Source organism: Teleopsis dalmanni, chromosome 2, assembly GCF_002237135.1.
Source record: "Teleopsis dalmanni isolate 2A chromosome 2, ASM223713v2, whole genome shotgun sequence".
In the NCBI taxonomy this organism is placed as follows: Eukaryota; Metazoa; Arthropoda; class Insecta; order Diptera; family Diopsidae; genus Teleopsis; species Teleopsis dalmanni.
This window is the reverse complement of record NC_051847.1, coordinates 168,491,632-168,505,221: the sequence shown is the minus strand read 5'-3', so window position 1 is coordinate 168,505,221 and position 13,590 is coordinate 168,491,632. Positions and strand designations below refer to the sequence as shown.

Below are 13,590 nucleotides of genomic sequence, written 5' to 3'. Positions count from 1 at the left end.
TTTCGAATCCACAATTTTTCTAATGAAGCCAACCATAAATGACTGTCTAATGACAGGTTAGTTGAAATTGAGATGGTAGCCTTGTTCGCCAAAGCCTAATTGAGCACAAATATTGACCTTAGTATGAAAAGACTATATATAAAGAACTGTTCAACGACAAGTCAGTGGGACTAACCTAAAGGTAGAAATCTGAAGCATTAATCGCATTCAACGCAAGTCTTATTACATGTTAGGTTAAGTTGGAGTGGCAACCTTGTACATCAAAGTAATGATCTGTTGCGATACTTTAAATAAGTCACAGTTCGAATGCTAGACCTTAAGGACCACCTTTAAGGAACAAGTTCGATAAATCTAGCGGGTGTATATCGCCCTTAACTAACAAGATTCCTCCTATTCAGGTAACCTCATGTAGTGATAATTACTTTGCTAATAATATTTCTTTCTTTCTGTCCTTTCTTCTTCTGTGTTTGTTTCTTTTCTTCTTCTTTCTTTGTTTCCTTTCTTCTTCTTTCTTTTTTTGCTTTCTCATTTTTTTTCTATGCTTTCTTTACTTTCCCTACAATATTCTTTATGCAACTTAAACTTTCAACAATTATGTCGTTCAGATATATGAACGCTTAGCGCTCTTTGGTGGTCATGTGATAAAAACGGATGATGATGATGCAAAATCTTTATATTGTTTATATGGTTTTCTTTTATTCGAATAATGATTTTTTTTTAATAAAATATCCGAATATTTTCAACCATATTATCATACCAATATGCTTTCGTTCTTAAATAAATTTGGAAATAATGAAGTGGTATGAGATTGAGGAATAGTTTTTCAATGTTGACATGCAAATTACAATTGTATTAAGGTGAATGTATCTCAAACTCTCTCTCTTTACATTATACAAATACATTTTTATTCCAAAAAATAATAAATTAGACTAATTATAATATTAAATTTAATAAATTTAACTTAAACTTTAAACCTGAAACTTTAATCAATATTTGGCTTCTTGTTCCAAAAAATCAAAAAAACTTTAGATAATTTTTAAACTAATAATGACATGCTATGCATGTCATTAAACAGAATTAATACTATATAAATTGAATGAAAACGTTGTAAATGTAAAATAATATGTATATGAAAATATAAGAAATGTTCGATAAATGGAAATGAAATAATATTGAACTCATACCATGATTTCAATTTCAATGTAAAATAAACAAGCCCATAAAACCCCCATACCTTTCCATCCAACATACAAATTATATTCACCTACTAGCTATTTTCAGTTACTAAAAATTATTCAATATTATTATTTATACATATGTGCGTGTTATAATGGCCGATTTGTGGAAGCAGTTTTAATCCTCTCTAAGCATTTTCAGTGAAATTCTATTTTCAAATGATGGATTTAAGCCGATTATTTGCCTAAAATATTCGCTCTTGTTTTGCCAATGGTACTGACAAATTTCACGGCCATAATCAAATAGGCAACTTAATTACTGGTCTGGCACTTTCAAGGCTCTTCCTGACACTGGCTATTTCAATTGTAGGACATCCTTTCGCAGCAGTTTCATTTGAACAATGCTATTGTCCAATCAAATATCGTTAGGATTAAAATTTCAAATTTTGAAATGTTAGTACCATTGTGCACATCACAAATTTAAATGACTGAGGAGAAGACTTGGACAGATTGCTGCCTACGCTTCTTCTCAAGTAAAAACAATTCACCACCACCACCACCACAGCTTTCTCAATGGTTTTTGGGCTTTGATTTAATTACTTTCTAGCCACTGCCTCGAAGTTTCCAATAACAAAATTAATTCAATTTATAAAGGATTTTGCAGATTTTAACAATAATAACATAGGAAAATTTTATTGAAATAAAATTTGCAAATATTTATAACTTAATAAATTAGTTATATACATAGATATTCGTCTGTATGTCATTGTCTTGTTAACAGGAATTAAAAATAAATATTATAAAGAATTCCTAAAATTTGATTTCTCTGAATTCATTTCCTTTTATCTGAATGTGAATGTGAAGCCTCTAATATTTAAAGCTTTTAGATTAATTAAAAATTCCTTGCAAAAATATCTTTTTGATTCCTCAATTTTTAATTGTAAACTATTCATTTGAATATTACGTATGGTATATTACCATATCCAGTGAATATGACTTCTTGCATTGAACCTTGAACTCTTTCTGAGACTTTGACCTTAAATTTCTGTTCATACATACTTTTTCAGTGAAAAGTCAAACGCAACCTCACACAAAGTACGCCGAAAAAACATTACCGGTTGCTCGCGGCGTATGAGCGACGTCAGTAGTTAGCCTCTTTGACTAAAACTGGTGGCTAAGAGCTTACAACTGAACTGCAATAAAAAAGTCTATAGTTTATAGAACTTGTTTAGTTTTAACTGCGAGAATAATTAATTAAGTATTTAATGTTTATAAAATTTATTAGTTCAGTTTTAATACATTCACTTTGCAACTTGTAATTAAACTGACGTTTCTAAGGCATTCGTAATTAAAATGAATTGTAATCAACTTATGATAATTAAGCTAATTAAAATTCAGAAGCACTTATAATCATATTACAGATTTCCTATTATATTTGTTAACTATATACGCTAACGTTTTCACTTAGACTTAATCACTTGTTTTTATTTATTTTTTTTTTAATTTATTTATATTTTATTAGTGAATTACTGTTGCTACGACTTAGCTAAGGTCATTTCATGACTACTGAATATGATTTGATAAACTTCAAATCACAAACTTTAGTCTAAAAACAAATCCGTGAACTTTCTGGAGAAAAATATAATATAACCTTATATTTTTTTTGTTTTTGTTTTTTAAAAATTACAACCACAAAATTCTTATTTTTAAATAATTGCATTTTTGACTGACTACCCGTTTCGAGTAAAACCAAATATTCACCACCAATGATATTTTTGGAAATATTTCTTATTAATTTTTATACAAATAAATATTATATACTTATTAAATTTATAACTTTATATTATATTAAATATATTTATTATATAATATATAAATATATATTTCTATTATATTCTTTATTTAGACCAATAATTTATATTTACTTATACTTATAGTTGCACCCTATCAAATTCAGAGCTCAGAGTCAGTGTTCTCTAGCCAACTGACCCAATGCCGTAGTCAACTTGTTTGTTCTAACTTGTAATTTAGAGAATTATTTATAATATTTTATTAATATTATTTTTTATTAGATAATATATAAATATATATTTCTATTATATTCTTTATTAGGACCAATAATTTATATTTATTTATACTTATACTTGCACCCTATCAAATTCAGCGCTCAGAGTCAGTGTTCTCTAGCCAACTAACCCAAAGCCGTAGTCAACTTATTTGTTCTAACTTGTAGTTTTGTTAATTTGCTGTGAAAGTTCATTAACAAATTCACTTACTTTGTTCTATTAGAACAAAACCATAAACCAGCTTTAGAAAAATTGAATTAATTAATTACAGTTTTTTTTTTCATTGTTAAATTTTCAATACTGTTCTTTTTATACAAACATTATTTATTGCATATTTTTATATTATTCTGATTTTATATAGATCCGTGTTTGTGATCTTATATCACAGTACTTATCAACAGTACTGCTATATATGTGCTAGTTTGAGGACTTATTGTCTGATATAAGACTTCAGGTTTAACTATATTAAAAATTGGGAGCAACAGAACTATATCCTTTTAAAGTTAATAAAAACGTCCACTAGGTCCACTAGAGAATATTTGGTTGTAAAAAAAAATGCATGTTCTTGTAAAATCTCTTTCAACTATAACTATATCTATATAACTATATAACTATAACTATATAACTATATCTTTCTACTATAACTAATCAGCCAATGTATGAACTATATCACTGTTTTAATAAAAACCTGCAAGATCCCCTTTTTGTGTTAATTACTATTTTTTCGGTTGTTAAAAATCGTTATCTATTAAAGAAATTTTGGAGATGGGAGTAGGTCTCCCTCTAAATTTCAGAGAGTGGTTAATGTGGGGGATAATCTTGTTATTGTAGCAATTTATACTTTACTCACAGCTGCATCATCTCTATGGAACAAAATTTTTTTTCAAAAATTTTTTTATAATGTTAACAAAATATTCTTCTGTATTTAAAAAAAAATGATTTCTCTTCTATAATTTTCTATATTAAATATATATCTCTATATTTATATAAGTACTGTTCACATTTACATTTTTTTTAAATTAAATATATTCTTCTATATTTAAATACGTACTATTCTCAGTTGAAATCTCTCTATGAAAAATAATTTTTTTTTCTATATTTAATTGGTCTAAAACTCACAATAATAATCTGAGTTTATTATTTTACCTATTTGTTGGATATAGTTTTTCAACGAATATCAATTCGGAGCTGAAAAGGCACTTTTTTTTGAATGGCATACAATGGCATACAAATGTTTCCGACAAAGACACATTCTAATGTGTTTTGATCCATTGAAAATGGATGAAACATCAATTGTACATAAAACGTTTTGAAAACCATTGATTTCATAGTCTTCCTTTGCTTAAAAGCAATTTTGTCTTGATTTAACTGCCCATTTTATAGTGATGTCATCCATAATAACGAATACTCTATGTTTTGATGAAATCAAACTCACTCAGGTAATATGTTTAATAGAAATCTGTACCTTTCTTACCAATACTTGCAGTTTACTAAATTATGAAGAAGGCTTTCAGCTTCTACCGAATTAATTAAGTTAGATTTTAAAAATATTCTACTTATAGAATAAACTTACCTACTAAACTACGCTGACACTCTACTTGAAACCCCATAAATGCTAAAAATGAAAGAAAAGTTTACAAAAAAATCTGTAGGGTATATCTGTACAAAGTTTATGTTAAAAAGTGCTACCTAACTGTACTAAAAAATTACAATAATAGAAATCTGTATTTGTAGTCAGTAATCTGAAAATGTTAATTTAACTAATGTTAATTAGCTAAATTTGAAAAAATAAGACATAAATAAATAAGGTAATAAAAAGAGAACAGTGCTACCAATTAACCAAATTTCACAGTGTATAGAGAAAGAGTGGCTCCGAAGAGGTACTAAAAAATTAGTTCCGCAATTAATTTTGTTAGTTTTATTAACAAAATTTTAAGTATATTCTCCTATTTATTATATCATTAGCCAATTACTATATATCCGTGAATTATTTCACTTATTAAAATTTCGATATTTTGGTTTCTACTAAGTGACCTACTTTCCGAGATTTGTTTCATGTAAATAAAATATAATCTCTTTATAAACTAAAGCATGCATAAATCGTCGAAGTCGTCGTTGGTTGTTGGTCTTTGGTTCAATAACCTATTCAGGCGGTAAATAAAGCAGCGCTGCTCTCAGTCCAACCAAAATTTTTCTATGGAGGTTATCAAGCATTTTCCAAGGCAATGTGCAAATTTCGTACCATTTGACATTTTGCAATTTTGAATCTTTTGTTTAGGTTTTTTGTTTATTAGCTCAAGAATAAAAAACGAAAAAAAACTAATCCAAGCAATTTTCTTGCTTTACATGACGTATTGCTTATTAAATATCTTCTGATAGTTTTTGTTTTGCATTATTTCAAAGTATCTTAATCTAGTAACTTAATTTTTTTTTTCTTCTGCTGTTTTAGGTTGTGCATGGAGTGCAGATTGAAATGGAGGAATCGCTACCGCCAAGCCACAACAGCAGCGCAGACAAAGAAGGAGCGGCTCATAGACTACACAAGCGCAGCGTCGGGGAACAGCCACTGCGGATTTTGTTATTCTACGATGATTCTGTTTACAAGTGAGTTTACCTTAAGCTCGAATTGAAGCACGTAGTTGATATACGTAATTTGTATCTCTTAGATACAAATAAATAATTCATAGCGAAAAGTATCTGTATTAAAACAAACTATGAAGTAAAAACAACTTAAAATTTCAAAATGTGGAGGAACACCAGCACTCAACACACATTTTAAATTAAATAAATTTTATAATTAGTATTTGTTTTATTTTTTTTTTTTTTGTTTATTTGTTGGTTTTTAGTTGACAAATTTTTTTAAATGACATTTTAACGAGTTTTTTGCACTTTGAGTGTTTAAAGGTGATTTCGAAAAAAAAATATTTAAACTTGAATTTTTTTTTATGACTTTCCAACACATTAATCCCTCTTTTTACTTTAATTAAATATTATTTTTGAACGTACGATCTATTAAATTTTATAGCGTTAATTATTAATTAAAATTTTAAATTTAAAATCTATTAAATACATTTCTATGCTTCAATTCAGTTTGGCTGAAGCAGACAGTATAATTATGAAAAATAATTGTAATTAAATTTAATTACGTTTTTTAACTTGTTAATAAGCGCTAAATGCAAAATATTTAGCGTTGAAAGCCATAAAATGTCAAATGATTCACACAAAAGTTATTGCCCAGACCGCCTCGATTAAACGGCATTGCGTCAAAATTTATATTGGAACAGGGTCATTGCTTGGTGAACATTTGCTTCCTTGAGTACGAATTCAATTGCAAGTAAATTTTAGATATAATGCAAGTACCTATATTTAATTTGGTTTTCCCCTATTTCATTATTGACTCACAAATGTTCAAGTTTTGTAAAGTAAATAGTGGCCTCTATAAATAGAGTTAGCAGATCACAAAGAAATGTCATTCGTTGCATCCTTGAACTTTGCTAAACATTTATCCAATAAATCTCGGTACTCGAAAATGCATTTAGTAACTCAGAAAGTTTTGAGGTCGTGGTGGTTTGCAAAACTTTCACCACTCAAACGTATCAAATTATTTTCTGTTTACTCATCTCAACCCTTGATGAGGATAGTTAACGTTTCAGTAGATTTGAATCGAATATTTCTATGAAAGCTAAACTTACATTTACTTTAACGTAGACCAAAACCAAAAGAATACTAGAATTTGTTATCTAACTCTAAATTAATTTCATAAGCATTGTAGATATATGGGTGTCTACAATACATCGTTAACAATAATAAACTATTGGAAAGCTATAAAATATTGTGGTCGTACGAGTATTTTTGATGAAGAGTGTCTGAGTCGTCCAAAAAGAGGTCACAACTTAAAAAAATTGAAAAAATTCACGATATTGTGTTGGATAATCCAAAAACTAAATTACGTCAGATAGTACAGATGACAAACATATCATATGAACATGTAACGAATATTTTATATGAATATTTGGGTTTGAAAAATCTTCTGGCAGGATTAGTGCCGCATTTTCTCACAATTGACCAAAAACGACAAGGACTTCGACATTCAAAACATTGGAAACATGGATCCTTTGCTTCACACCTGAGAGACAACAACAAGCCAGAGAATGGGGAAAGCACGAAGATAGTGCTCTAAATCGTCCACGAATTCAACAATTGGCTGGAAAAATTTTGGCTTCCATATTTTGGGATTCAAGTGGAATAATTTTCATAGACTATTTGATAAAACTATGCAAAGAAAAACAATAATATCAGAATACTATAGCATTTTTCCAAGAAAAAAATTTTGTTTTTGGAGAATAACGCAGCCACTCATACATTAATGAAAACCGCGGCAAAATGAAATGAATTACGGTACGAATTGCTTCCTCACCCACCATATTCTCCACATTTGGCTCCCAGTGTCTATTCCCATTATTGGGATATATATAATGTATATAGTAATGGTGTATGAATTCCTTTAACGTACTTGTCAAAGACTCTACTCAAGTTATCAAGTGGATATCTATTAAATCTATTAATATCTGTTTATTATAAACAATTAAATATAATTTTTCAACACTAACACATTATGATAGAAATATAATCCTTTGGACATAACAATAAAAATAAATTTGACAAAATATGCACTTTGAGACTCATTGCTTTTTAACCCTTTATCTCTTTCAGACTAGACGTTGACAAATTCAATCTCATCAACGTAAGTACATATTTTATATAACTAGGCATTATCAAGGATTTCAGTTATGTTGAAGTGAAATTTGATGCTTTTAATTACAGAACACCGTCCTACCTGAAGCTGTGCACTTTTGGGAGCAGGCATTAATGGTGCGGCAAACAAAGGGTGTCATAAAACTGAATAGGTGAGTTGATGGAATAAATTTGATATATTCATACATATAATAAGTAGCCGACCACAATTATTTATTTTTTCGATTTTAATTTTATTAAAGAAAATGTAACAGCACACAAGTGTTTGTGAAGGACGGAGAGACGCACTGCATCGACAAGTGCAAAGATGTTACGATGTGTGGGGAAGTTGTGGTGCCTGAGCAGCATTTAAATGTAAGTCAATGCTGTCTTGGAATTTCAAATAGAATTAATTAAGCATATTCTCATTCATTTGAATTAATAATTCATCAATCTCAATCATGCTTAGGTGTGCCGTGTTTGCAATTCAACTGGCCAAAATTGTCGCATTGACGAGACCACTGACGCAGGTGAAGGCATTGAGAATGCTGACTTTGTGTTTTATGTTTCTGCACGACAAACGGAGCGTTGCCACAAAGGACTGACAGTGGCGTATGCAGCGCATTGCCAACAGGAGGCTAAATTGGATCGACCCATAGCGGGACATGCAAATCTCTGTCCTGATAGCATCAGCACTAAACCGCAGGAATTGCAAACGCTTATATCGACTGTGAAACATGAAATCTTGCATGCCTTGGGCTTCTCAGTGAGTTTGTATGCATTTTTTCGCGATGATGAAGGAAAGCCACGAACACCGCGCAAACCAGACACGGGGAAACCTCACCTGAATGAAAAGTAATTATTAAAATTGTTTTTCTGCTTTATTAAAATTTAAACTCAAATTTCGCATTTTTTTTTTGGTATCAAGTTTACAAATTCACCAGTGGAGCAACGAGACGATACGTAAAGTAGTGCGCAAAAACTGGTCAGTGCGTGGCGGATTCATACGTAGAGAGTTCAATATGATGGTAACACCACGTGTGGTAGCAGAGGTACGTAAACATTTTGATTGCCTCAAATTGGAAGGAGCTGAATTGGAAGATCAAGGTGGCGATGGTAAGTAGCAAAGAATCATTTGCATTCATTGATAAGTGTGTTAACATTACACGTGTGTGGCAACACTTGTAGGCACTGCATTAACGCACTGGGAGAAACGCATACTAGAAAATGAAGCAATGACTGGCACACATACCCAATCACCTGTTTTTTCACGTATCACTTTAGCACTTATGGAGGATTCTGGTTGGTATCGCGCTAATTACAGCATGGCCACGCCCATTACTTGGGGTAAGGGGTTAGGTTGTAATTTTGTTATGCGCAGTTGTAAAGATTGGATACAAACCAATAATGGCAGGTAAGTACTAGAGAACTGCGCTCATATGTCTCAGCTACAATTTACTAAAAAATCATATATATTTTTAACATGTTTTACTAACAGCTTACCAAATGGCAACGAAAAATGGATGCGGTACGACTTTCTAACACATTTCTAAATACATGCAATTATTAACATTTTTTTATATTTAAATTTGAAAGAATTTGTGTTATAAATTAATGTTTATAAATTTCCTAGGGGACGTTCCATACATCCATTCTGTTCGAAAGTGAAACAAGATCCACTACAAACTGAGTGTACAGACGATCGCAACTCTGTGGCGCTGTGTAATCTCATAAAGCATGACTATGAGCTACCAAAAGAATACCAGGTAAGCAAGACAATGTTGTCAAATGAAAATAGTGGAATAGATATGTTAAAGTGCTATGTTAGAGTAAGAAATTTAGATATCTAGTGACTTTAACTGATAATTCTTAATATTCTAAACATCTTACTGCACTCTGTATATAATAATCATTTTTAATCTTAATTTTTAGAATTTTGATAGCCTCACCAATGTGAGAGATGGTGAAGAGGGTTATTATGGTGGTTCCGTCTCACTTGCGGATCATTGCCCTTACATACAAGAATTCACATGGAGGAATAAGAATATCATAGTACGCGGCTCACATTGTCGTTTTGTTGAAAATAATCCAAGTAAGTCGTATTTTCTACTCCACTCGATGGATTTTTTCTTTAAAACTCGATGGATTTAGTTGTGAATAAAATAAATCCAAACAATATTTTGACAATTTAATTAAAATTTTTATTGGGTTTATAGAACCAGAAAAAAATTTTGCTTTGGAGAGTTATGGCAAAGGCTCGAAATGCTTTGATCACAGTGAATCCATGTGGGAGGAACGTTCATGCCATCAGACACGTGAATGGCAACATTGGGGCTCTGGCTGCTACGAATACAGTTGCATCGACGGACGTTTAAATATAATTGTCGGTAACTACTCATATACCTGCTATTTTCCAGGGCAGCAATTGTCAATTCGCATATTAGCAAATGGGTGGTTGCATAAGGTATAAAATGATTCATATATAAGCTTAACATAATCGGTATAATGTGCTTTAAATGTTTACTTTTTACATTAGGGTGCCATAATTTGTCCACCATGCCATGAGTTGTGCGGCAATTATTTTGCCGCACGAAAGCAGGAATGCCGTTTCCGTGAAGAGGCCCCACCATCGAACAAGTACCCACGTGATGTTATGGTGTGCAGTGCATGTGGTTTGGGTGCGCATAAACACCTACTCTTAAGTGGTGCCATAATTGCAGATTTGCTATTCAAGCGTGTGTTGGTGCATGTCAGTTAGATGCTTTAATTCTCGTAGATATTTTATTACTATAATTTTTAAACATTTTTGTTATATGTTTATGTTAAGTTTAAATGTAAGAATAGTTGTAAGTGTAAGCAAGTAGTAAGCTAAGTGTAATGCATGAATATTTAAAATTTTACACATTTTTATACCATTCCATTAACTTTATTAATGTATTTATAAAATAGTGTAGGAGACATTGAAATCCTATAAAATATGTATGTTATCGATTAACTATATAGATCAAAGTTATTAAGCTATGTTCATCTGTATGTGCTGTCTAGTTTCCCAATTTTCACAAATGTATTTTGAAACACTGTATATCACATGTCTTTATATGCAAACGTAATCCATGTGCATCTGTTTGTGCCAGTCTTAGCATTTTATGCCAATAGTTAATCAGTCTTGAACATTGACGAGTACAGCTTCTACCGTTTAGTCTTATTTAAATGTTTACAAATCTCATGTCAAGTTACTAAAGATCTATTAAATAACAAGAAGTTTATAGTTAACTTTGATAATAAATTTCTAATTAAAATATTAATATCATTTACAATGAAATCTATTGGTACAAAAGTATCAAAACAATTTATAAAAGCTACTCTTAGTTACTGCTCAATAGTTGTAAGTAATACTCGTATGTTTCGTCTTCCATTGTTAACAATGGTCCATTTTTTTGCATAAATAGGCTTTAGAGTCCAAAGTCGCCACTCTTACCTCAAATTACCTGTCCGAAAAAATGTTTGATTCACTATATTCTGACCGATATAATATATTAAATATATAATATCAAAACTTTGTAACAAAAAAAGTTGGAAAACTAAGTATTTCAACCGGCTTTCAATTACTACTATCGCAGCAGTGAGGAAGAAATGGGCCTACATAAAAAGTTTAAGTAAGATGGGCTATCACCAATCCAAAATAAGCCCCTTTTTAATAGTCAGCGTGTTTCTTAAACTGTGATATTAAACACTTAACCGAGCTCTTGAGATGGGCTCCCACTGATCTGATATAAGTCTTTTTGTGAGCTAGGCTGCCTTTAGTATTTACCGGCTACTTAAAAGTACTCAGCATACACGACTTTTTGATCAAATCTAACAAATTTTATGTTCTGGTCTGATACTACGATTAATTAATCATAACATCATATTTAACTCTACTTTTCTTATAAATTTCATCAGGTTTTTAGGACTAACTCTGAACTAAATACACAATCACTTCAAGAATAAATACAAATGTTTATATTTCAAATAATATATTCAGCTCAAAAGTGCTCAATATATCATGAGCGTATATAGTCATCCCTTTTTCTTAATGTATTATTATATATATTTTTACTTTTGGGTGCGATCATGCAATACATATTTACCGATATAATATACTCATAATGTTTATAAAAGAAAATTATATTGAAATTCAAAACAAACAAAACATTTTATTGAAATTAAATATATATATATAAATATATAACTAGATTTAAATATAGTATAACTAGTAATACTGATAAAAAAAATTATTTCCAAATACTTTATAATTAATTCATTCATATAAGAATATTGTGATTTGTTTTATTATTAAAATTAGTTTATACACACATAACTTGAGATTTGTTTGTAATACAAAACGATAATTATTATAAATAATTTTAATTTTTTTTCTAAATATGAACCCAAATATTATTCTAATATTAAAAAAATAAAAATCTTTTAGCAGGAAAGGCAATAACAATAAAAATTGTTAATGTTGTTATTATTATTCATAATTTTAAACATTCCAAAGCAATACTGTTTAGTGGTGAAATATATAATAATTTTTTAATTTGTTTAATTAGTATTATTTATATAAAAGTTTTTATAAAAAATTGTACAATTATAATTATATATTAGCTAAATTTATAAATTAACTAATCTAAGTACTATCAACTGATTTGCGATACTGTAAAATAATATATAAACTAAGCTCAAAATTAACTAATATATATACATATATATATGTGTATATTTAAAGTTTCGATTTGTATAATATGTAAAATATTTTATCGTGTCGTGTTTGTATTATAATTGTTAAAAATGAACTCTATTTCACTACTTGTGTATTTATATATGTAAATTGTATACAGTCTAAAATCTCTTAGTGCTTAAATGGAGTGATTTCTATATATTGTATTTTTATTACTTATTATACATATTATTTACAAAAAATTTGTATATTGATGCTAATGTAAATGTATATTTTTTGTTTCTGCCCATAAAGCATTTAATTTTTATTAAACATTTTGTAAAATATCATTTTGTAACTCTAGAAATTTTTTAAATTTACACTAAGCTAGGCAATATTATACTCGTATTAAGCAGATAAAGATTTTATTAGAACAATTAGGAAATTATCATTGCAACTACAACAAAATATTTAAAATTTGTAAATTAAAACTTCTGTAATGCATGTAAAATATCAAATAAATAGAAATAAATAAATAAATAATAAACAATTGAAAATTATATAAAAACAAAAATCTTTCAATAAAAATTTTTTAATAATTTTTTAGTACTACGAATTTTTAGCAGTGTATAAGTACATCAGTAAGTTTGAATGCTGCTGTAAATATTATGGTTCCATGCTGAACTTAATATACACAGTTTGAGAGTTTTTGTTTAAAAATATATATTATTGTGGATGCTGCGGAAAAATTAGAAACTTTATCATATTTTAAATATAAGTAGTAGCCGAGTTTTTTTGTTTTTTAACGGTTCTGCATACAAAAATTTCGTAACTCTATATTAACAAGGAATTATTAATGTGACGAGCTTACAGCCATGGTAATTTTACCGTTAAATAGAAGTACTGTGGATCATCT

The 13,590-nt window shown here is 29.3% G+C and overlaps 1 protein-coding gene across 2 annotated transcripts; it reads left to right on the top strand.

Annotated features, from left to right (window-relative positions):
* Positions 1 to 5,690: 5,690 nt before the first annotated feature.
* LOC119681655 (leishmanolysin-like peptidase) lies at positions 5,691 to 12,158 on the top strand (the record flags this gene model as incomplete). 2 transcript variants are annotated; one of them, XM_038094906.1, is given in 12 exon segments in its annotated part: positions 5,691 to 5,845; positions 7,955 to 7,985; positions 8,066 to 8,148; positions 8,239 to 8,350; positions 8,445 to 8,830; positions 8,904 to 9,091; positions 9,164 to 9,389; positions 9,474 to 9,503; positions 9,609 to 9,741; positions 9,908 to 10,067; positions 10,192 to 10,439; positions 10,512 to 12,158. In XM_038094906.1, coding segments are annotated over 12 exon segments (1,974 nt in total), but the record flags the coding sequence as incomplete, so codon positions are not given.
* Positions 12,159 to 13,590: the final 1,432 nt, after the last annotated feature.